Below are 25,361 nucleotides of genomic sequence, written 5' to 3'. Positions count from 1 at the left end.
GATATTTGCAATACCAGCAAACACCCATTGACCCCCACATTTAGATCTAGACAAACCACCACCATAGCGATACCTCTTGGTGAATAGCAGAGACCAGCTGCTTTTCTGGGGAGGCCATCAGCGTTTATAGAGGTTCCTTGGTTTTAGTGGAGCACAGATGTGAGGGCGCAGCACTGGGGAACTGTTTCTGAGAGCTGCAGCTTTCCTGAATAAGGATTTTACATGTCCTATAGGGACAGCCTGGTATCGCTTCACAACACTACGTTTGGCTGCACAAGGCTGCAAAAAAAGAGACATTCATAACATTTAGGCTGAATCCTGAAGTTGGAATCTTCAGCTTCTTTTAGGATCAATTAGAAATGGGAACTTAACTCAGATAGTCCCTGCACACACCACCATTTCCCTCTCAGCTGCTCAGCTGCATGTGAGAGCTTAGATGTAATTTTGCCTTGGGCACAGAGCCAGTCCCTGCAACACTGAAAGAAGTGATAGTTCAGGGCTGCTCTTTTACGTCTTTTCATCACTGCTGAGTGTTGTTTTACTTTCCTCATTTCAGAAAGAAACCCATCATCCAGTGTGTGGGCTGTCAGCAGCTCCCTCGCGCTCTCATTTTCTGCTGCGGTACAGCCCGATGGGGACTGCTGGCCATCCACGATGTTTCCACAGCCCGCCTGCTCTGCCCCCAGCTTTCCAGCCTCCCTTGCCTGCAGTGTGTGCCCATAAATTCCCCCTGCAGACACGGCACTGCCCGCAGTGTGATCGGCACGGCAGCAGCCGCAGTTATCTAGAGAGATGTCTGCTTCCTGCAGGGAGAGATTTTACCATATTGGATCCGGTCACACAACCATGACATCCAGCATCTTGCTTTAAGCAATGACCAGTACCTGATGTTTCAAATGAAGCTGAAAGCACCTAACAATGTAACTGGAGAACTGTGTGTGGCAGAAGGGAAGCGTTTATTTGACTGGCTCTGTGTGCCCATGGAATTGAAAACCCAGCTACTTCCATAACAAACCATAAAGCCAGGACTCCCTTCTGTGTCTGGAGCTGGACTTAGGAATACTTTAGCAATAATGACAAGCTGTCTTTAATTGGTCTGGGGAAAAAATATAGTGAGAGCCAGAGATGACATCTGCAGCAGACTTGGATAAAAAGGTATTTTCTATCTACTTGAATTTACAGGCAAGTTGGAATTTTCCTGGCCAAACTAACAAAACCATTGACTGACATGCTGCTAAAACTAGCACACTGTGCTGTTAACACTGGGTCATTATATTTTATTGCTGATTGCAGGGCTGCTGGTATGGAACACTGTGTTCAGATAAAGCTCCTCTGAAGGACCAATGTGAAATAGTGGAACCCTGATAACTGTACAAATTAAGATACCTTTAATGGGTTATAAAAGCACAGCCTATCCACAGCTGTTTTTAGAAACTGATAGTGATTTCCCTGTGCTAGTGATCAGGTAATTTTTAAAACCTGTGAGCTTTGCTGATTTTTATTGGCTGTGATCATTTTGATTGAATTGTTTATGCTGGCAGTGATAATAAGACTAAAATGTTCTCTTTAACGTAATTTGATTTTCAAGGTTTCAGAAGGACTAAAACCATGGGTGACAAATTTTTTGATGAAATCTTTGATCATGCAGAGTTTTAGGAGGTCATCTTAGTGCATGCTGAATCCCAGCTGCAGTGAGCTGCACATTTCTGTTATGCTGCTGGATGTGTTTTCAAATGAGACAATCCAGCAGTTATAGTATTTTTTTAATGATATAAGGGTGCCGATTGCACCATAAGAACTGGTTTTTTATAAAAAAAAACAGGTCTTCAACAAAGGAAGGTTTCCCATGTGAATCCATCTTAGAAAAGTTGGGGTGAATTTTAGACAGACTACACAGATCTGTTCCTCTGTTGATGGACTTGTTTCCCTATGCTGTTAAATCTAAAGGATAAAGTAGAACTAAAAATTTAATGTAATTAAAACACTGAGATATCTTTTTTTTTTAAGAGGGGTTTTTAGTCACATAGGAACATATATTTGCCAACTCAACAAGACACATTAGAAGGAGATTTTGAGTAATTCTCAGGACTGGAATGTAATTTGCTCATATTTGTGTCTGGCCCAACACAGACACCACTATCAAGGGAATGCTCTTTTGGTTCACTGTGCAGAGATTAGCTTCATTTCAGTGAAGGCAAAATCTTGGGTCCTGATTTAAAATTAGGTATTGCAGACATTCCACAGAGGAAAGCTCATTGAAATGTCTCCTTGGGTACATGCAGTTCCCTGCATTTGTGCTTAGTAGTAGAGCATAATTAGATTTCAAATTAATGGATCATGTGACTATCCTCAAACAAGGCTAGGCTAGGGTGAGTCAGTGGGCAAGCGAGTTTATTTCCACTTTTGAGAAATTAATTCCAGTCCCTATCTCTTTTTAAGTATGTGTGTCTATGAAATATATATGTTTTGGTATGTTTATGTATTCACCTCTCAGCTAAGAACAGAATAGACAGTCAGCTGGGCTAACATCTTTGGAAGGATGAAACAGCACTTGTAAATGTCATGATTTGTCTGGAAGCCCAAGTCACAAACAAGTATCTGAGGAACTGGTCTCAGCAGCTTTAAGGCATGATTATTCTATGAAATAGAAAATGGCAATGAAGACACTCATCTTCCCATTTCATTACCTCTCCCCAGAAGCAATTCAGTTTCATTTGCATGGCACAATATTCAGGTTGTTGAATCCTAGTCTCTCAGGACTGTCTCAAAGGACTGGTAATGGTTTCAGATCCTCTGCATAAACATCTACTGCATATTATAATTCTGCACTTTCTCCACTCCATAATTTTTTCTTATTTCTATCTGGAGTACACACACTAATAAAAGGGGTGGGTGACCCTAAATTAGAGTACATCACAACATGGCTCTGTTTCTAGCTTAGAAATAGATGATCTGTGTATTACTCAACTGAACCCAATAGAAGAAGGCTTTTAAAACACCAGGAAAATTACTATGAACTATGCAAAAAAAAGTTGTAAAGAGTAGCTCTGGCTCAGATCCTCAAAATTAGGTAGATACCTTACTCCTACTTTAGGAATTAAAGATTTGATTATCATGAAGCATGCTGGCTTCAGTCCTTTAAATCTCTGTGTATTTGTGCTTAGCTCTAAATGACTCACAAGGAAATATATTTGAGTGAGAGAGAACCCGATGTAGCATTTAACAGGCATGAAAAGAATAGAGATCTTCTACAAATTGAACAGGACTGCATTTATTTTCTTCTTAAAACATAGAGAGTGTAATGAACCTCTTGTGGGAAGAAATTAGAAAGTATTTTTCTAATTATTTTACTGGGGCCAGTATTTCTTCCCCAGAACCTAACTAAAATTATTTCTTTTAGATAGTGATTGGAGGTTATCTTGTAGGATGGATAAAACTCTCTTGTAAAATCTGTAGAAATTAAGTTCTTTAGATTTTTATCCCCAGGCTCTGCAAAAAGTATTTCCAAGCTTTTGAATAGTTTATTATCATCAAAACCGCTGTGTACATTTCATGGTATTGCATAACAGGCTATTGATCACTAAGTTCTGTTAGCAGTAGTTTTGGACGAGGGGAGGAGATGAAGTAAATTTTTTTAAAAATCTATGACAAGACAACAGCTTATTAAGAAGTTGTTTTATATATATTTTTTTTCTCACAAGTTTCTCCTATGTTTTTTGCATTATTTACCTATTTACCACTTCAGATGGTCAGAGGATTAATTGACCATAAATCAATTATTCTATTTCATTTATAATTACAAAAAGTATTTTTCATGTTTAGTTTGCTGGTGTGCAACCTTTTCATTTGGTTTTTCACACCACATGAGTCAGTGGCACTAATGAGCCAGATATGGTGTTAGTAATTAGCTGAAATGAGCTTCTTGATTTCTACCCCCCCTGTGATATTTTTTTTTTTTTAATCTGACCCTTTATTGAGAAAGACTCTATAATTCTATGATCTTGAGTCAGGAAGCTGCTCTGCTGAGTTTCAAGATCAAATCAGCTTTAGCTCAGACTGAGTAATGACCCCAACAGCATATTTTAGCAGCAGGGCATAAATTTATAATCTTCAGTATTGCAGAACAAAGGTTCTGCTACAAGAGCTGCAGGAATTACCCCATTAGCTGTGGCACAGGACATAGTTTTCTTCAACTAAAAGTTGCAACTAATGGCAAATGTCACATACACCACCCAGCTTTACTGGGAATGAACGAGGGGCAGAGTAAAAAATCCCTACATTGCTTACAAAAGCCAATTTTGAATGTTGTATTTCTATAACACGTTTAAGATTAACTTGTGAAGACTGATCTTTCAGATACATCAGGTATCTGATACTACATGTAGGCAAGGAAGTACGGGTGGAAAAAGTCTCTGAAAGACTGACTTGTTTGGACAAATGCTTCTTTCATTTCCAGCAAACCTAGAGTTCTACATAAAGTATGATTTTTTTTTTTTCTATACCAACATTTTAAGTGATTCTGTAAAGTATATGAACATTGCACTTTTAAATGCATTTGGGACAATAAACTACAGGTGTTAAACTACAGAACAATTTTTGAAGTTCATTCTCTTGGCAAAGCCTTTTTGCATTTTCCAGATTCTGCAGCCAGCTGCTTTAAATAAAAGAATATTATTATCTCATACTTGTGAGCAAGAAAGGAATCAGTATCAAAGATTATGGGTACTTTTTTCTAATACAGTCCTGATAGTTTTATGCAGTTTTTTTCTTAAGTTAACTGAAGTGCTGTTAAGGCCACACTAAGTCAAACATTCAAAATAATGAAAGGGCTGTTACCTTCTCTAATTGTTAACTCATGTTTAAGATAAATCTGTAACTTTAAACAGAAAGGTGATATTTCTGCATACTGGATAAGAAAATGTGATACTGTTAAGGGGTATGACATTTGCCTGAAGGGACAAGTGGGAAACAGCAGTGTCACAGAAACATTCCAACTTTTCCTGTGAAGTCCTCTTAATCACTTCATTGGTCAATGGCACAGGAGTTATCCTTTAGTGAGGTGACTGGGCAAATATGGGAGATAAAGTGATTAGTTTAGTTTCTGCAGTTCAAAACAGCTGATAATTTAGTACCAGTTGATGAAAGTATATCTAAGGTGGATTTAATATTGTTGTGAAAACAACATTGTTTACACGAAAAAAGAAAGCTTGAACTTGTGACTTTTGATTCTGAATTTGTTTGTTAATTTTGACATGGCTTTGGCAAGTCATAATTCATCAGGATTGAAAATGGAATTTAAGTGTAACTACTTATAATCCAAACCTTCATTGCAGAAGAAAGACTCCCATGCATATCAAAGACTGAATTCCTCATAGCCATCATCCACATCTACTAGGAACCTCCCCTTGCTTATTCCTTGTGACAGAAATCCAATTGTCATTGCAAAGGACAGAGACAGAAATTGTTGTAGAGGATCTTTGTGAACCTGATGTTGTTTAAGTGGAAACATTTTTGAGAAATACTGTATTAAGTAGAATTTCCATACGAATATAATGAACTAATTACCAGACAAATATTTTAAAAAACCTAATCTTCATTCTTGCTCATTAATAGTGAACAAAGAGAGATGGTATCCTTTGCTGTTATTGTTGTTTTTCTTAAATGTATGTCCTTTGGCCTGCAGTTACCTGAACCAGCACTTGGACAAAAATGTTGGAGGATGTTGAGAAATGTTTGAGAAACTATTTAAATGGGTGCAGTGAGACAGAGCCTGTGCCAGTGACACTGCACTGATTTATGCAAGCTGTGGATCTGGCCTATGAATTTTATTTTTGACAGTAACCACTATTACACACAGTCAGGACTTTCTACAGGCATTCTTCATGGCATAGAGCACTGGCTCAGCATCCATAACTAATTTGGTGTTGAATGAAGCGGTCGCTATGCACTGAATTTATATTGAAACTTCCCATTGAGAGAGCATTCCAAAAATAGCAAAATTCAGCATGTGTTCAGAAAAAAAGGACCTTTTACTCAGGAGCATAAAAAGTCAGGTCATTTTAGTTGTAGTATGAAGTATGGATCTTTGAATTTTATTCATTTTTTTGCTGATTGTGCCATTACATAATGGGCAGAGTGGTATGGCCAAGGATCATTGAAAATGGAATTTTTGCATTTTCCAGATTATTCCTTGCAGTCTGCAAGGAAGGTGAAGCAAAGCCCAGTTCAAAATCCTTGAATCAACAGTCTGAAAATCAGAATTTCACGAGGACAGCAGTAGTTCTGTACCATCTTCCAGCTATATTGTCTGTTGTTTTTGCATTGTGTGTTCATATTGTTCAGCAATGACTAGTAAAACTCCTCTCCTTTCCTAATATATTCTTACTTTGCCTTTTGGTAAAAAAAGAAATAATAACAAAGAGCAATTGAATATAGTCTAGTAAGTGCATTTCTCATTCTTAAGTACAGCTTGTTAAAATTCATTTTGAGAAATGAAGCTGTATTTAGTATAAATGTGAGGGATCCTGGTGAGAATAAAAGCACCCCAAACCATTAAAAGAAAAAAAAAAATCTTTTCTTTTTGCTGCTATATAATTTTAAACTTACTTAACAATTTGTGCTGCACTTAAGGAAAAAAAGAAATTGCTGACATCTTGGACACCAGACTTCAGGTAAATTAAATTTTAAAATAAGGATTTAGGATTCTTTAAGAAGGAGAAATTAATTTCATCAGTTCTTAGAAGACCCTTAATTAAATTGAAAGGTGCCTTACTATGCTACTTTTATACATTAAGGAGGAACTATTAAACTGTTTTGCTGACATCAGTATACTGAAGTCTTACTGGGCTGCTTTGTGGAGCTGCAGAAAATCTTCCCTCTTTAAACAGCTGTAAATTATTATGAACAGATTTTAATATAGCTTTGCTCTCTTCTTGTGGTTACCTACAGAGTGCACTTTAAATCCCAGTATTTGCCACTGAACATTAATTTGTTACCTGTTTTAGTAAGAAATGTTGCTCAGGGCAGTCTGGACAGCAGACACTGAATGTTAATAGATCCCACCAAATGATGGTTACTCTCTGAGGAAGAGCTAAGATAATTCATGGCTGTTTCCTAAGTTATCTCTCACACCCTGTCTCACTCAGGACAAATGTCAGGGAAAAGACACTGTCTGGAACATGTTTCTGCAAATACTGATGGAAAGATTAGAAAGATCAGTGTGCTTAGCTTAATGTTAGCTAAAGGATGTAGGGTACCAGTCTCTTCCCATTGGGTACCTAGCTTTGTGTCTCTCCTAAAAAGAATCTATTGTATCTGCTGAACAAAATGGAAAGTTACAAGAAGCTGTTTTGTCAAATTTGTAAAAGCAGACTGTTCTCCCAGTCTAGTTCTATAGCAGTGTTCTAGTGCTGTTCTGACAGAAAAAACTGTTCTTTAACATGATAGAGGTGAATGAAAAATCCACTCCACTTGGAGCAAAATCCTTTTCCAAATATATATTTTCCAAAACACTAGGGAAGTTTACCCTAATTACTTTATGTCAAATTTGAGCACAGATATATAGCCCATTTTTCTGAAGTTTTCATTTGATTTCAGTTGAAGACAGCAGTCTTCAACATTTCTTGGTATAACATGGTAAGCTATAAAAAAACCTGCTATGAGTCTCTCCAGAAATACTTAGGTTTCAGTGGGAAATAAAGTAACTGTCATAGATAGATAGATAGATATGGATGGATGGATGGACAGACAAGACAGACGGATGTTTTTCAATGAAGGATTTAAAACACAGGGAAACACCTAAATAAAAGCTAATATATAACTCTAAGCTATTACCATCTATTAGTCAATGCAAAACCTCCTAAATTTTGTGTACACCAGACAATATTGTAAAGGAGATAAGAACCTCTCTTTCCTTGACATGGATTATGTCTGCTGTTTTTATTTCATAATTTTGATTGCAACTCCATAATTTATTGCAATAAGGAAGAAAAAAGAGAGAAATGAAATACCTCATTATTCAGAAAAAGGAAACTGTATTTCTTGAGAACTAAAGCAAGGTCCACCCTTAAGGTATGATTATTATTGTTTCAGCTCTCAGCAATCAGAATTCTTTATTTCATGGTTAAAACAGTTAGTTTTGTCTTTACCATTCTAAGCCTACTTTATAAAAGCTCAATTTTCATAGCAGTTGGCTGTCTGAACCTCTTGATATTCATAAACCTATGAAATTATAGAATGGTTTGAGTTGGATGGGGTCTTAAAGATCATCCAGTCCAATCCCCTCTGCTGTGGGCAGAGATATCTACTAGACCAGGTTACTCAAAGCCCCATCCAGCCTGGCCTTGAACAACTCCAGGAATGGGGCATTCACAACTTCTCTGGGCAACCTGTCCCAGTGCCTCACAGTAAAGAATTTCTTCCTGATATCTGATCTGGGTCTGCCTTCCTTCATTTTAAAGCCACTTTTCACATTCTATTACTGCATGGCCTTGTAAAAAGCCCCTCTCCAGCTTTCTTGTGTGCCCCATTTAGGTGTTGGAAGGCTGCTCTAAGATCTCCCAAGAAAGCTTATTTTTCACGAATGAATAAGTCTAGTTTAGAGGGTACCAAGGATCACAACCTTTAACTGAAATAAAAATCATCTGGTTTCATTGACTTGAATGAAACAACTCCAGTTTATCCCATCTGGGAAATTGGTCTAAGTTCAGATAATTTCCTAGAATTACACAGAAAAATGTTGTCTTCACTCTACTGAAAAGGAGAAAAAAGTTATAAAGAACAGCTACAGGGAAGTGTTATGTATATCACTTTCTTTTCCCTATATATATTTTTTTCCATCATTCCCTCCCAGCTAGTCATAGCTTAGATTTAGATCTATGGCTGCAGTGTCAGAGGAAATTCTTAAATCTGTGCATGTTCCTTATCTCTGATACATAGCAGCTGTCCTGTCTTCCATGAAATCCTTCTGCGATTTAGATCCCAGAAATCAGGTCTAGTAAAGGAAATCTCCATGCCTCTATGTGAAGACTGTGAGACAGAACCCCCTGAAGTCTTTGATGGTTCTAGTTGCTGTGATTACATTTTCTCACTTTCTGAACTTTCTTAAGTAATGAAGATATGAACAACAATATGAATAAGAAATTAAGGTGCTTTTCTTAAGATGCTTGAACCCAAGTTTTAAAACTATTCTTGCAGATGAAAGGCAGACAATGACAGACAATTACTTGGTAATAGCTGCCATTAGGCATTCTTGCACAAGTGGATACCTCTAGAAATAGGCAAAGAACTGTATTTGCCTGTAGGTAGATAGCAAAATCCACTCTACAGTTAATTGTGTAATCTTCCAGTCTAAAATATCCACCATGCGATGCAGGTCTGCAAGACATCGCAGTGTTGGCAATAGACATGCTGTGTATCATTGATATTTAAATGCCAATTAACACTTGTATTTATCATTGCTTTTAGTAGCTCACAAGTACATGGAACTGGTGCGAAATACTCTGGTGGGAGAGTGTCTGATGATGCCAAAAGTCTTCAGATACTTCACAGGACGACTGCCTTATCATCTTTAACTATTGACCAGATCAGGTGTTGCCTATAATAACTGTATCTTTCAATGAACAGAATGAAAAAATAACTTAAATTCAATACTTGGGTCTTTATCAGTAACGTTCTCCTTTTCTGGAAGCTAGTTGTTACCATAAGGTATGACAGCTGCTTTAAATCAGCTGCATTAATATATTGACATTTTAAAATATTGTATTACTGGTTTTTTTATAGCCAACTTTTATTTATAGGAACTCTTTTTTAGCTGTCTCAGTTACTATTTTTTTTCCTTTTATGTTCTGTGACAGTTTTAATTAAATGAAAATTACATTTTCATATCCCTGAAAACTATCCTAAAAGAATGTCATCAAAGCCCTAGTGCTTACATCAGCAATAATCTGCAGTTGGCACTATATAGTAAATTCTCATTGATATACGGTATGGAGTCCTGACTCCAGTGAAACCAAGTGCAAAACTCCTTTTGGTTTCTGTAGGACTAAATTTTTACCTATGATTGTCTCTCATGGAACTAGTTAAAAATGCAAGTGTGTGGTGAGCTCATGCACATAGAATACTGTATCAGCATTTAAGAGTCTGAACAGCTGAACAAGCAGGCAGCACTGCTGATAACTGGGCATTAGAGCCTTTTGGTAGCTTGAAGCAGATACACAGCACCATAGTGAAAATTATTATCTTCTAAAGAATTATAAGCTAGTTTTCCTGGATCTGATATGACTTTCACATTGGTGTAATAATACTTTGAATTTGGCCGGTGATTTTGATGAGCAGGTTATAAGGAGCTTGTGTAGAGAATATATTCCATTAAAAAAAGGTGTATTCATCAATTTTAAAACCATGTCTGTGTGAAAAGTAATCTATTATTTTTCTCTATAAGACTTCCTGTAGTATGAAGTTCTAGAGAGATAACATCTATCTTTATAATTTATGATTCTTAGCTTTATAGGTTGTCTGGACAAAATTAGAATAACTCATGTATTTTGCCACATTTTCTCACTAATTTCTTTAAAGACTTGGATTTTCACCAAGCTTCATTCAAAGCTCTCATTGTTAATCATAACTTGCTAGGCAGATCTATATTATCAATTCTTGAATCAGATGATATTCTGGAAAGATATGCACTATGTCTTGGATACCTCAAGAAAATGCATTGAGATGGATGATATGGGATTTTTCTAGTGTCATATTTCAGCACATATAGAAACACAGTGCTCCAATATTAAGTTACTCCAGAATTAATTTAACATTTTAATAAAATTAAAACTGGTTAAAATATATAATTATTTTATTTTGCCATGTTAAAGTGGTTGACATAGTTATAAAACTGGACCTAGTTCTGTCTCATTTTTTTTGCTTCCAGTGCCTGACTAAGCTAAGTTGGTTAAAGGATGCTTATTCCCTGTTAAGGTAAAATCCAAATGTCATCTTATATGTGCATGTGTGACCCTATGATTATGCTTTATACAAAGATATTTGGGGGTTAATTAACTAATTATTGGAATCTAGAAATTAAAACTTTAGTAATTAGTCCCTTTGGAGTGAAACTGTTTTTGAAACATTATCTTTCAACAGTACTGTAATACATGAAACAGCATGAGTCCTTTCCCAGGTCAGAAACGTGTTCGTTAGAGAAGAATTGACACTTGAGAGAATATAGCTAATGAAAATGAGATTTGTAGAGTTTATATCAGTCTGACCTCATGGCAGGGAAGGTCATGGAGCAGATTACCTTGAGTGCCATTGCACAGCAGGTATAGGGGATCACGGAATCAGGCCCAGCCAGGACGGGTTTAGGAAAAGCAGGTCTTGCTTCACTAACCTGATCTCCTTCTGTGACAAGGTGACCCACCTAGTGGATGCGGGAAGGGTTGTGGATGTTGTTCTCCTGGAATTTAGTAAAGTCTTTGGCACTGTCTTCCACAGCTTTTTCCTGGAGAAAATAACTTCCCATGGTGTGGACAGGAGAACACTTCATTGGGTGCTCTCTTGTCCACACCATGGGAATACCTGGCTGGGTGGCTGGGCATGGAGAGTGATGCTGAATGGAGATAAATCCACTTGGTCTTCCCTCTCCTTCTTCAGCTGCTGAGGCTAGCTCTGAAGGTGAACTGTTGTTCTATCTCAAGGGCTTTACATTTCCTTATTTGGATGACTACAAATTATAATGAATGCCACATTTTGCCAGTTATACAATCCTATGGAAGGAATTTGCTTTCAGCTTTTATAATTTATAGTAATTTTATCATTATCATTGTTGCAAGGATTGGACTGCATCTCAAGTCATCCGGACTGATGTCTGTGCTTTGTTGTCTGGGTAGAAGACTCCAATGAATTTCAAGTAGGAGTAGCATAACAAATTGCAGTTTCAAAGTCCCAAAGTATATCTTCAGTTTTGCCATTTATAGTGTCAACAACTTGCAGCAGATTCTTGATTATACATGTATTGCATGTGGCCAGTATAGAGTGTGAAGCTCATGTTGGCAAAGAGTCTTATATACACATCCTAAATTTTGGTAACTAATTTAATCCATTATTGCTTCAAATTCTTCAGCTGTAAACAAGAATAATATTACCTGTCTTTTTTCCCAGAGGTCTTGTGAGGGTGTGTTTGACATCTAATTATGGCAATCCAGTGAATGACAGATTGACACCAAAAACTCCCATAGTATGTAAAGGGCCCTGGGGTCACTACATTCAAGCAATTCTCAATAACACAACTCTCAGGTCAAAGTTTGTTGTTCAGATCCAGGAAAATACTTGTAAGTAGTTGTTATAGTCCCCCTGAGTCACCATATAGTTTCACTCTTAATTTTATTTCACTAGCTGCCTCCTAAATTGAATTGAAACATTCTCCCACCTGTGATATTTAAAGGTGTACAAATGCTGTGCACAAGAGAACCTGTGACCTGTTCATTGCCCAACAGTGATAGAGCTGGTAATAATGTGCTTGCTATTCTGGCTGTAGTGCACTTTGGTAACACCTAGGGTTTAATTGAAATACACCCTGACATTGGTTTTGTTCATGAAGCATAGAATGGACATAATTACTATGAATCTACTGAGGGATATTATGGCAAAATGTCGTATTACTAATTTTGGCTCCTCACTCTCTTTGGGGAAAAAAAAAAATCGCAGATTTCAGTAAAAAACAATGTGCTGCAGTTTCATTGAATTCCTGAAACAAGTAATTTTCCAAAAAATTAACTTCTTATATTTTTCTGTACCTATTTTTTCTTTCAAAACACTATCACAGTAGGATAATTGCATTGCCCCTAACAGTTTCATATTCCTTCATAATTAAATAAACAGCTTGTAAATTGCAGACCACAAAGTGCCTGTGTTCCACTCTTACCTTAAGGGGTTTCCATAGTTACAAGGACAAGAAGTTTAACCATCATTTGCTAGACTCAAGGCTATTTGCAGCCTTAACTTTTTAACTCATTTCTCTTTTTCTCTTTGTTGCTTTGTTTATTAACAGAATTGAGGAAGTAATTTGGACTCAGTTAGCCACTATAAATGCAATGGTGCAAAATGGACTCTGGTGCTTTAGTGTGTTGTTAGCCGGGTATGATTTTCCCAGAAGGTATTTTGAAATAATACATATTAACAATACAGCCTATGGTTATCAAGGTTATGAAATACCTATCAAGCACTTCTCCAGCTCAGCATCAAATAATTAAAACACGAAAACAGGAGAACACTGTTCTTGACACATCATCATGGCATAGATGATAGGCAGATACCTATTTTAAATCATACTGCAAAAAAATGTTGATGAAGGTTTTCCATGGCTGCTTTAATATAATTTCCTTTCATCCCTCAGTCTCCTCTGTTTTACATAATACAAAGTGCATTTGGAAAAACTGCAGTTATTATTGTACAAACTCGATCTTTTCATGCCACTGAAATGGACAATTCTCTGATTTGCTAACATCAAAGTAATCTTCAAATCTTTTAAAATTACTTCTGCTTTTACCAGGGTATCTCTGTTGCCAAACTGTAGAGAAGTATAGAAAACTCCTACTGAATTAAATGTTCATCAAACTAAAATATTTTTGTCTTCTTGTCTGTGTTATCTGCTGAGGTCCAGAGCTCAACAAGGCTCAGAGGATTATGTGTATGGGTGACAGGATTATTCAGTGTTAGCACATTCAGTAGACAAGTGCAAATATTGTAACATAGGAAATTATGTTTTGGATTTTAAAAACTAGATTCCAATTTCCTAAGGTTAGGATGAAACTTTCTTAAGTGCAAGCATATATTCTAATTGGTTTTTGTTTGCTTGTTTGTTTGTTTCTCTTCATTATACTGGCTACATTTGTATATGCATTCTTAGGTTGTTCTGACCTGACGTTTCCCACATCTCTTTTGATCATTTGTGAGTAGTGAGAAAATTCTGAAAGTAATCAGGGCTAATACCTTGGATTCCATGAGCCTTGCACATTTTTGCTTTTCCATTTTTAAAAAGACACAAACTTTAATGCTACATAAAGTAATAGATTTTTACCTACCAGTTTGAAATGTTCTAGTACATTTTTAAAAAGGATGTTAATTTAAAATTTCATGTTTCCATGTATAAAAATTGATAATATTATACCGGACCAAAACTAGTTTGTTTGAAATAAAGTATCACTGTACTATGTTCAATAGATGTTAAACAGACGTTCAATCACCTCTAAAACCAAAAATTAGTATAGTATTTCAAAAAATGACCCCAGTGTGACAGGACTAAAACCTGTGCTGTTTTGGACCAGAGCTTTAGAACAGTATATAGTTTCTATTAAGGTTGGTTTTGTGCTAATTTTGTTGTGGTTCTCAAATGCCTTCCTAACATGGATCTGTGATTTTAGTTTGATAATGAATGAAAAAGTAATCAAGAAAGCATAGTTATAGAAATAGTGCTATTTAATTATTGCTCACTAAGATATTTCTGCCATAAGAGAGGGAAATCTTGAAGGTGTTTCTCTGACTTCCTCTTATATCATGGTTGGCACGTGAGGTACCATGACAGACTTCTGTAATTAAGATAATTTTATTATCAGGCTATTGTAAAATTTCTGTTGTTCAGTTGCCTGTTTTCCCCTACATAAGTATCTGTCCAGAAGGAGGTATGAGATGAAACAAACAACAAAATGACAGAGAAAATGTATTTAATCAACTGAATTAGGGAAGCAAAATGGAACTTCAGTAACCCAGGGGGATCAGTGATGAGGTAGAAAACCTTTTTACCTTTATGTAATTGTTTTGAATCAAGCCCAAGTCAATACAGAACAAAAGTTCCTAATGTCTATATGGGGTCTCAAGAAAATGAATCCAAATTAACTTTGAAAAGGGACTAGCTAAACTACATTACATTCTTTTATGGACACTCTTAATTGAAGTTACAGTGGCCTTGATTCAATTTAGGTTAAATTAAATTCTAAATAAGAATGTCCACACTAAGATTTAATGCAATAGAATTAACCCACTTAAAAGTTAATTCCAATTAAAATTCTAGAATGTTTCTGGGTGCACTAGAACCAAGCTGTATTGTGGTGGCTTTTATGAAAGTATTTTAGCTAATTGTGAATAGCTCATAGATTGCTCCTATTCATACAACTGTGAACAGTCTGAACAGAGAAGTTGGGATTGTTCTGTCCTCATCACCTTTGGAGTGACTCCCTGGAGTGGCATCCAGGGAGAAGACAACAAAGAAGTAATATAATTCCTCTTAAGATATCTAAGTTTGTCCTTAAGAAACATTCATTACATATTATCTGATGTTTTCTATGATTTTCCTGTGAAATTAGTTTTACTGAGGATACAAACTGCGAACGATGCTTAAGAGTAAAATTATATTTATAAATAAAGAGAAATACCAGACTGATTGAGGTTCAAGCATTGTGAAATATTTTAATTTTTAGCTAAAATGCAAATATTTTTGCTTGGACCAATGTGCACTCAAATTCTCATTTTTAAAAGGTTTATTTCATGTTAATTTGTTTTACCTGATGTGAAAGAGAAAATTTTAAACCTTAGGAAGAAATGAGAGAGGAAACATTAAATCATGCTGGAAAATTAGGTGGGTGAAATAAAACTGTTTTCTGTATAAAAAAATGAAAGACAAGAAGAAAAAGACAGACTGGGTCAAACTCACCCTTGATTGAACTCCCCTGAAATCAGTGGTGATTCAGGAGGATTGAATGTGTCCAATCACATTTAGGTCTTTCAGATCAGTGTCTTAGTGATTCAGTTGAGTCTTAAAAGGCTTGCAGGAGAGAGCTAGGAAGTATCTATGGTACAGCAATATCCACTCTGCCTCTTACACTTAAATGCTTCAAGGGGGCACAGAGCTATGTCCCAGAGCAAAACAGTGAAACATGCCAAGAGGAGAATAATTTGCATTGTGAGTGTTTTGATTTGTCTGGTCTCATGAGTAATCAGTTTGCATTGCAGGGCTGCCTATCTAGCCTGTTTTGGCCTTCACTGTATTTAACTAAAAATAAAATAAAAAAACCAAATAGATAAAAACTGCTGGGTTTTGAAACCTCACAAGACTTTAGACATTATTGCAATGGCTCCCTTAACTGTTGTTAAGACTTTTAAAGTCCTATAGAAGTGAAAAGGGAAAACTGATTTTTAGCAATGTAGATAAAGTTACCCAGTTCTATAGTCATAGACATGGGGTTTCATTGTAGATCAGTCTGTTCTAAAAAAGCCAAACATGTCTGATAGGAAGAAACCCATGAAGAAATAAAAAATAAGATTAGAAAAAGGAAACAATTTAAAAATTATAAACCTGCTATAAACCATTTAACTGATTTTGCATGATGATGTTTTGTAGTTGTCTGTTAAGAGCATAGCACGTGTTCCTTTTTTAGTGACAAAAGCATCCCATGGAAGAAGAGAGTGGTGTCATTGTACTGTGTAGGGGCAAGGAACAGAATGCAAGCTGCTTGCACTGCTCTTGAACTGAGAGCTCAAGTCCTTGAGGGTTCAGCCAGGTGGAAAGGTATTTCCAGAGAGAAAAGGGGGGAGGTGAGGTGGGCAGGAGATTATGGTGAGTGAATCCCTGGCAATGTGGTTCCATCGGCCCAACCCTGCACAGCCATATGGGGACACACATGTGAGGCTACTGGAGCATTTGCAGAGCAGATGTTGGCAGAGCATTTCTGACCCCGGTGGAGCTCCCTGCCCACAGTTCAGTCTCTATTCTGGGACGAAGGCTAACCCTTGTGTGTTTCAGTACTTGGTGGAGCTAAAGCATATTGTGTGCATGTCTCTACACTGAAATTCCCTTGGCTGCTTCTGCTGCCATTGCTGCCAAAAGGGGATCAGTCTCAGGCCCTTGGAGCATTCAGAGTTCCTGAAAAGAGAGTCAAAAGAGTTACTTCTGCATAAGGTCATCCTGGGATTTGGACCTATTTTTACTGCCATACTCCAAGCTCTGTTCCATACAGAAAATATTTTCAATTCTCCAGTGCAGATGCTACCGGAAGAGACTTCCCAGCATAATTAGTTGCTTGGTGCACCTAGCTCCTTTTCACATGTTTGGAAATCTGCTGTTTAATTTGCAACTGTAGAGTGGTTTGTTCTCTGAAAAAATGCAGATATCATTTTAAAGGGTTTTTCTCTCAGAAAACCTCTTTAAAAGGGTGTGAGGTACAGCATACATAACTGCGCTATATAGAGAAAAGCAAAGATACATTTTCTGAATGCATCCACATACTTGTCAACTTGAAAAAAATTGAAAAAAGTTATTTGAATGCTTTTCATCCTGAAATTTTCTGGGAAAGGCTGGGGGAGAGTTCTTGTGATTTAACAATTTTTCAGCTGAGACTTAACTGTGATGTATTTGGGTTTATGTAATTTTGCTGTGATAGTTTAAACACCTGATACTTGATAAATTCTGTCTATATTTTCAATGCAGCACATATAACATCATGTCTCAATTTTTTTCATGGCAGTGGTACAGCATGAACCCAGGTGTGCTGGATCATACTGTATCTTAAACCATATATTGGGATACAGCCATGGCCTTTGCACTGCACAGCTCTGCTGCTGAGGCACTTATTCATAGGCCCACAGACAAGAGAGAGAGCAAAGCACGAGTTGCCAACAGCAACTAAACTGCCAGTGATCCAGCTAAGGGTCACTGAAGCTTGGGGAAATATCTTTACCACCTGCCATACCTCATTAGGCAGATCTTTGGAAATGTTGTGGAAGTTCTCTTTTGTTATCAAAGACCCCCATTACAGAAAAAATCCTTCAGCAACCAGAGGGAGCACAGTCACTTTCTCCTGGTAGTATAGCAAAGGGAGAACAAAGCACATAAGGCCCAAGACCTAATTACAAAAAAAAAAAAAAAAAAGAAAAAAAAGAAATAAAGGACATAGTATTACCTGGCCCATAAAGCATAAAGAAGGTACCTCTACCGCTGCATACACATTTGGCAAAGTTCCATTCAATTGGGTAACCACAGCATACTCCAAGCTGTCCCTAAGGAAAGTTGGAAAGTTGCACTGTGCACAGCTGCAGAGGTAGATTAGTTCTGTCATCCCTTGCTTTGTCTTCTGCACTGGATCTTAAGAGGGCAGTGCTTTTAGCTCCGAGGAAAATGTGTAGTACATCGAGAGTAACAGAGAGCCAGATAAGCTATAGAGACGAGAACATGCGTATCAAATGCCGATTTCCAAAAAAAGGTTTTTATTTCTGTGAAAATAGAAAACCAAATGAACAGCTCTCCATATATGTCTGGGAATGTCTCCATGGCCATAAAGAGAATATACATTACAGAATATACTGCTAAAAAAGCAGATGATATATGCTGTGGTAATTAGAGCAGTGCCACCGACAGACTTAAGGTCATGTTTGGAAACACATTTGATAATTGTACTGTATCTGGGGAACTGACTGTGCAGTAAGGAAATTCTTAACATTTTAAACTAAATTTTTAGTCTACACAGCAGAGGGCACTAGTGATATTGAATTGACTGTAGAGTTGCTATTTTGGTACTAGAAAAATAAAAAAAAAGTTACTTAGAAGACAAAGAGGTGTCAACAAAGACTAAAGATGCTGGTTGATGGTCTGTGTTCCATGTGTGGGCTTGTAAAGCTAAACCTTCGGTGTCTCTAGCATAAATAGGAATTGAATAGCAAATAACTCTAGTACAGAGCTCCAGATGGATCTTTATGTAAAGCCCATTAAAATATTTCCATAACACCCTTCAAGACTTTAAATTAATTTTCCACTGTGATTTTGTGCTGGCTAAATTTTTTTTCCTAGGGTATTTCCAAGAATTTATGATTTAAAATTGCCCTGATATGAAATACCTGCACCAAGACTCCCTGAATATTTAAGCTCTGAGCTCTGGAAAACAACCAGTACAAAAGAAAGGATCTTTTTACTACATTCTTCCAGCCACCAGGAATCTTACTGCTGTATGTCAGCCTCATGCAAACCTCGGCAGCTGGAAGTGAGGACTAGCAATGTATTTCCTAGTATATTTTCTGTTGGTCATGGTCACATTTTTGGATCATCATCTTGCCTGTACTTTAGCAGCACCAAATCCACTTAGTGTGGTCTTGTCCTTAAAATTTCATTTTGCTTCCTTTACTAACAAAGGACAGGGCAAAAAGTCAAGTAATATAAATTAAGTCCAAAGTTAAATCAAGTGGTGGATGCAAAACTAAGATTTGCTCTCACTGCCTCCTGGAAAATGTTGCAGAGGGATAACAATATAGATATTCTGTACTTGTATATTAAGCAAGATATGATTTAGACACAGAAAGATCAAACATACCAATAAGTGTGAAAACATATCTAAAACTTTGTATTCACATATCACAAAATGGTGGTCCTGTCTTCAGAATTATAGACTCAGAGAAGCTATCAATTAGTCAGTAACCAAACTTGTATTTGAAGTATGCACAGATATGAATTTTACAGAAACCTGACAGTGTCAGATTTCCCTGGAGGTCTTTGATAGATGGTTGTACTGAGGCATATGTTTGATTGAGATATCCATAGGACAGGACTAGGAAGAACAGTAAATGTAAAAGCCACACGCAATTTTGGCCTTCAGTTCAAGGAAAAGCTGTTCTATGTAAATGATTCATTGTTTCAGTCAATAACCAAAAATAGGAAGGATATAGGGAATTTATCATTAGAAGATAAAAGCATTTCTTTCAAAAATCTTTTTGCAACAGAGACATGGAAAGACTTTGGTTTGGGTTAGACAACATTTACTGATCAGTCTCATAACTAGATAATTTATTTGTTTTAATAATGTACTCAAGTGATTTTTTTCCCCCCATGGAGCGTATGTGTTGTGATGGAAAGGGAAGATTTCTGGATTAAGAACTAGGTAAAGGAAATGTTGGGAGATACCCTCAAGTTCAAGTAATTGGAACAGGAGGAAAGTGCCTTGGAGTACTTGCAGCATGGCTTGGGATCATCAGCTTCATGGAGGCTAGAAAAGAGCAGCTGAAGGGACTTGGTGTATGCACAGCCTGACATTGAAGGTGCTTGCTCACCCATGGCCTTTCTTATTTCTCTGTACTTTTTTGTTCTATAAATGTTGTAGTTTTCCTGGTCCTTCAGGGAATCCAGGATACAAGATTGAGACCAGACAATCACAAAAAGAAAGGTAGAGGAACTATACGGCATCCTACAAAGCTGGCCTTTAGTACTGGATTGGTCTGAGAAGATTCCTGTGCCTCTCCAAGCCCCACGTGCTGCCTGTGCCTCAGCAGCCTTGTACACAAGGATAACTGGCAGCTCTGAAGGCAGACATAGCAGGCTGAGTTCTCATCCCACTTTCAGTGAAGACAAAAGTATTGCACCAATGCAATGGTAAAATAATTAGTTTGTTGTGTTTCTGTGCCTGTTTTATTACTTGTTAATGGAATTCATTATTCAGTCCAAGTCCTTAGAGTATAAGTTTTAGAAGAATTTTGAAAATGATAAAGAAAAACAAATTATTGCAAAAAAAAAATTCATTAATCAGAGGTCTTAATTAAGAACCCTAAAATTGATATTAGCCTCTAATAGAATTCTTTTGACCACAACAGCAGGTTTTTCTTCATAACTGTGTAAGAAAGATGGGAACTATGACCTTTTCACCTGCTTTTTGAATATAGCTTTACTGCAGATGGATTTTGCAAGCAACCTTGAATTTTAGTGGTTAGAGTGTTCCTCCACATATCCTGTTCAGCACCTCTGAAGAGATAAGTGACCTTGTGGTCCTGCAGTGAAAAGGAAGGTGTGTAGAGCAGAGACCCCCTCATCTAGTCAAGTACATTATCCTAAACCCATGAAGCTGATGTTCAGGAGTCCAGCTGTTGGCAGAGGGAAGGGATAGAAGGGTGGGAGCAGTAACACCTAACACTACTGCCACAGGGTTCTCCAGAGCCATGGGACAGATTCGTAAGTTGCAGAGAGAGAAGTGACTTGCTCAAGGTTGCAAAACACATTACTTTCATGAATTTTTCATAACAAGAACGATGTTTTATAAATGGCACATATAAAGAGATCAAACATACAGATACAGCCCAGACTTTCTAGTTCCCTTCACAGGTTTTTAACCGTTATATTGGCTTTTTCTGCAGTAAATTATTAAAAATGAGATGCGAACACTTGCTACCTCTGAACCTTTATAACAGGTTTTTTAAAAATGCAGAAATGAATTCTCAAAAACACATTGTCTGAATATATAGTGAGAAAAAAAGTGTTTCATTAAATCAATTGCTGTGAGATGAAACTTAATATATTTTCCTGGTTTGGTGGTTTTTTGGTTTGGTTTTTTTGGGCTTTTTTTTTTTAAAGAAGGGTTTCTATTTTTTACAAAAAATGAATCTGTTTGGAGCCTAGAGTGGAAAACTGTTGCCTTATGGTATTTTGTTTTACTGAATATATATGTACTATCCATCTGGGTGCTCTGGGTTATAAATATGCTTTAAGCTTGCTGTAATTCCTAAGACTTCACTTTTGGCTGATTTATAAGAAATTTCATTAATCTCAGCAACAGAGGAATCTTGAACTGAGCAGCAGATTGAAAATGAACCGAAGGCTGGGGACTATAAAAACTGCCGCACATGAATCAGTGCTGAAGTTCTTAAAATGGTAATGATCATTTGTAGTGTGAAGGTCTTTTTTCCCTTTGCAGTAAGAATTTTTTGAGAGTTTTTTCAAGGTGCCAATGAAACTGCCAGCCCTGCAGCTACAGGGATATTTTTCAGCATTTAAATAAATGGCTATTCTCATTTCTGTGTTCAGTACACATTTGCTAATGACTGTTTCTCTGCTGCTGGTGCCAAACAAAATAATTGAATAGGACATATCATTAAATTGGATGATGCTCAGTATACTTTTTTATTTTAATTTTTAATTTTTTTTAACTCTTATAGACAAGATCTTGCCCTGTCATCTGTATGACAGTCAGTTTTAGAGACTTACTTCTAGTTAAACTCTGATTCAGGAATCATGTTTGTATAGACAAGAGATTTTTACCAATACCAGAAACTTGCTTTTCATATTATCTCTTCTCTTGCAATGTGTAAAAAAGGTTAACACCTTGAATACTCTGATAATTCCATCTTATTAGACTCCTATGTTACTAACTTTTGCCTTTTTAAATGCTTGTCCTTTCTTTCAGCTCTCCCCTGAGTTACATTTCTTTTGGGCATTCATTGTGATTGAACTTCTTATCTGCCATCCACCTGCATACACTGTACATTGGAATGTGCAGGAGAACTAATGTATGGCTATTTCTTATCTCATTGCCAGTTGCAGTTGACATACATATCTGTACAGAAAATAATATTAGGAATTCTATACCCGTTCTCAGTATTGTATTTCAAGAAATTGGTAAAGTTGACTGAAAAGGCTTGAAAGCCTTTGTTGAGAGAACATAATTATTTGAGATTAAGTTAATGTTCTCCTTTCTTCCTTTCTTTCAGACGATTCAAACTCCAGAAGGACCAACACCAAATAAATTATGAATGTTGAACAAGATGACCTTACATCCACAGCAGATAATGATAGGTCCTAGGTTTAACAGGGCCCTATTTGACCCCCTGCTTGTGGTGCTGTTGGCTCTTCAGCTTCTTGTGGTGGCTGGTCTAGTGAGGGCTCAAACTTGCCCTTCTGTCTGCTCCTGCAGCAACCAGTTCAGTAAAGTGATTTGTGTACGGAAAAATCTTAGAGACGTGCCAGACGGCATCTCCACCAACACCCGGCTACTCAATCTCCATGAGAACCAGATTCAGATCATTAAAGTTAATAGCTTCAAGCATCTGAGGCACCTAGAAATCCTGCAGCTCAGCAGGAATCACATCAGAACAATTGAAATAGGGGCTTTCAATGGTCTGGCCAATCTCAACACTTTGGAACTCTTTGACAATCGTCTGACCACTATCCCAAATGGGGCTTTTGTATACCTATCAAAACTGAAGGAACTGTGGTTGAGAAATAACCCCATTGAGAGCATCCCTTCTTATGCTTTTAACAGAATCCCTTCCCTCCGGAGGCTGGATTTGGGGGAATTGAAAAGGCTTTCATACATCTCAGAAGGTGCCTTTGAAGGTCTGTCCAACTTGAGGTATTTGAACCTTGCCATGTGCAATCTTCGAGAGATTCCTAACCTTACTCCGCTTGTAAAACTGGATGAGTTAGATCTTTCTGGGAATCACCTGACTGCCATCCGGCCAGGTTCTTTCCAAGGGTTGATGCATCTTCAGAAATTGTGGATGATACAGTCCCAGATTCAAGTGATAGAAAGGAATGCTTTTGATAACCTTCAGTCACTTGTAGAGATCAACCTGGCACACAACAATCTAACACTACTGCCTCATGACCTGTTCACACCGCTCCGCCTAGAAAGGATCCACTTGCATCACAATCCTTGGAACTGCAACTGTGATATCCTTTGGCTCAGCTGGTGGATTAAAGACAAGGCACCCTCCAACACTGCATGCTGTGCCCGTTGCCACACGCCCCCCAGTTTAAAAGGAAGGTACATTGGTGAGCTGGACCTGAATTACTTCACATGTTATGCTCCAGTCATAGTGGAGCCACCAGCAGACCTCAACGTCACAGAAGGCATGGCTGCAGAGATGAAATGCCGGGCATCGACCTCCCTGACCTCTGTATCTTGGATTACTCCAAATGGATCTGTAATGACGCATGGGGCATACAGAGTTCGGATTGCTGTGCTCAGTGATGGCACGTTAAATTTTACAAAGGTAACTGTGCAAGACACGGGTTTGTACACATGCATGGTGAGTAACTCTGTTGGGAATACCACTGCTTCTGCCACGCTGAATGTGACCGCCCTGGATAACCCTGGTTACACGTACTTTTCAACCGTCACGGTGGAGACTGTGGAACCTTCTCAGGATGAGGCACAGACCACAGAGCAGGTTGGGCCCACACCAGTTACCAACTGGGAAACCATTAACATGACAACCTCACTCACTCCACAGAGCACAAGATCAACAGAAAAAACATTCACCATTCCTGTGACGGACGCAAACAACGGGATCCCAGGAATAGATGAGGTTATGAAGACTACCAAAATCATAATTGGTTGTTTTGTGGCTATCACTCTCATGGCAGCTGTGATGCTGGTAATTTTCTACAAAATGAGGAAACAGCATCACCGGCAGAACCATCATGCTCCAACACGGACTGTAGAGATCATTAATGTGGATGATGAGCTTACAGGTGACACACCCATAGAGAGTCATTTGCCCATGCCAGCAATAGAGCATGAGCACTTAAATCACTATAACTCTTATAAATCTCCTTTCAACCACACAACAACAGTTAACACAATAAATTCAATACACAGTTCAGTGCATGAACCGTTATTGATCCGAATGAACTCGAAAGACAATGTTCAAGAGACTCAAATCTAAAACATTTATGACATTAAGGGGTGGGGTGGGGGGACAACAAAAGATGGTTTATAAAACAAATGACACAAATGACTGGGCTAAATCTACTGTTTCAAAAGTGTCTTTACAAAGAAAAAGAAATTTATTTATTAAAAATTCTATTGTGATCTAAAGCAGACAAAATTATGTGTATTCCTCAGAACCTGTTTTTGCTGCAGTTATTTACCCTCCTCGTTCCCGTTTTCCTGCCCAACCTACCCTGTCTCCCATTTGCCATATTTTTCATAGGAGATCTTGATTCCCTAAAAGAACTGATCTAGGAAATTTTGTAAGAATTCTGTTACACTTTGGGAATTTTTATGGTGAATTCTAGTGGTGAGATTCGGTCTATTTTGTCACTTTCTCTTTTTTCTTTTGTTTTCTCATGCCCTTTTTGAAATTATTCAACAGAGAATGGAGTAATAACAGTAACTTTGCAAGTGAGAAAAACAAGTAAACCTTTTTTCTCCATGTAATGATTTGCTCTGTATTTACCGAAAGCACCATTGTGTGAAAAAAAATGGAAAAAAATAGTAAAAAATACAAACCAAAAATTAATTTACTTGTGAAAGCCTATAAAACCCATGATCTTTTAAGCAATTCTAGAACCAGAATTTGTAGTTCAAACACTAAACTAAGATTATAAATAAAATATTGGTTTTTTTCTGTACTTGGATATAACTCATTCTTAGTGTGGCTTTAAACATCAAAAGTTTGTTAAAATTCTTATGATAATCTGCTCTGATGGTCCAAAACACAATCACTTAAAAAAGAATGATTAAACCATTTTGGATCATTACTGAAGGATATCACAGTTTTCATTTTAGCTTATGAAAACAACATACTGGCAAATAAGAGTATTTGATTTCTAATGCAAGACT

General features: G+C 37.2%; 1 protein-coding gene across 15 annotated transcripts in view; it reads left to right on the top strand.

The window, feature by feature from the left end:
- Positions 1–25,150, top strand: part of LRRC4C (leucine rich repeat containing 4C) — a 485,302-nt gene extending 460,152 nt beyond the window's left edge. For 13 of the 15 annotated variants that reach the window (XM_039731024.1, XM_039731023.1, XM_039731022.1 and 10 more), the window contains one exon: positions 22,504–25,150. In XM_039731024.1, coding sequence (XP_039586958.1) covers positions 22,546–24,462 — 1,917 coding nt within the window. In that variant the 5' untranslated portion in view covers positions 22,504–22,545 and the 3' untranslated portion in view covers positions 24,463–25,150. Of the gene's footprint in view, positions 1–556; positions 1,156–21,565; positions 21,668–22,503 lie in introns of those variants that run through there. The other 2 variants (XM_039731029.1, XM_039731033.1) reach the window with 2 other exon arrangements.
- The last annotated feature ends 211 nt before the right edge of the window (positions 25,151–25,361 follow it).

This window comes from Passer montanus, unplaced genomic scaffold (assembly GCF_014805655.1).
Source record: "Passer montanus isolate IOZ18808 unplaced genomic scaffold, ASM1480565v1 scaffold75, whole genome shotgun sequence".
NCBI lineage: Eukaryota > Metazoa > Chordata > Aves > Passeriformes > Passeridae > Passer > Passer montanus.
The sequence above is the reverse complement of the archived record's forward strand: the minus strand, read 5'-3'. Positions and strand labels throughout refer to the sequence as shown.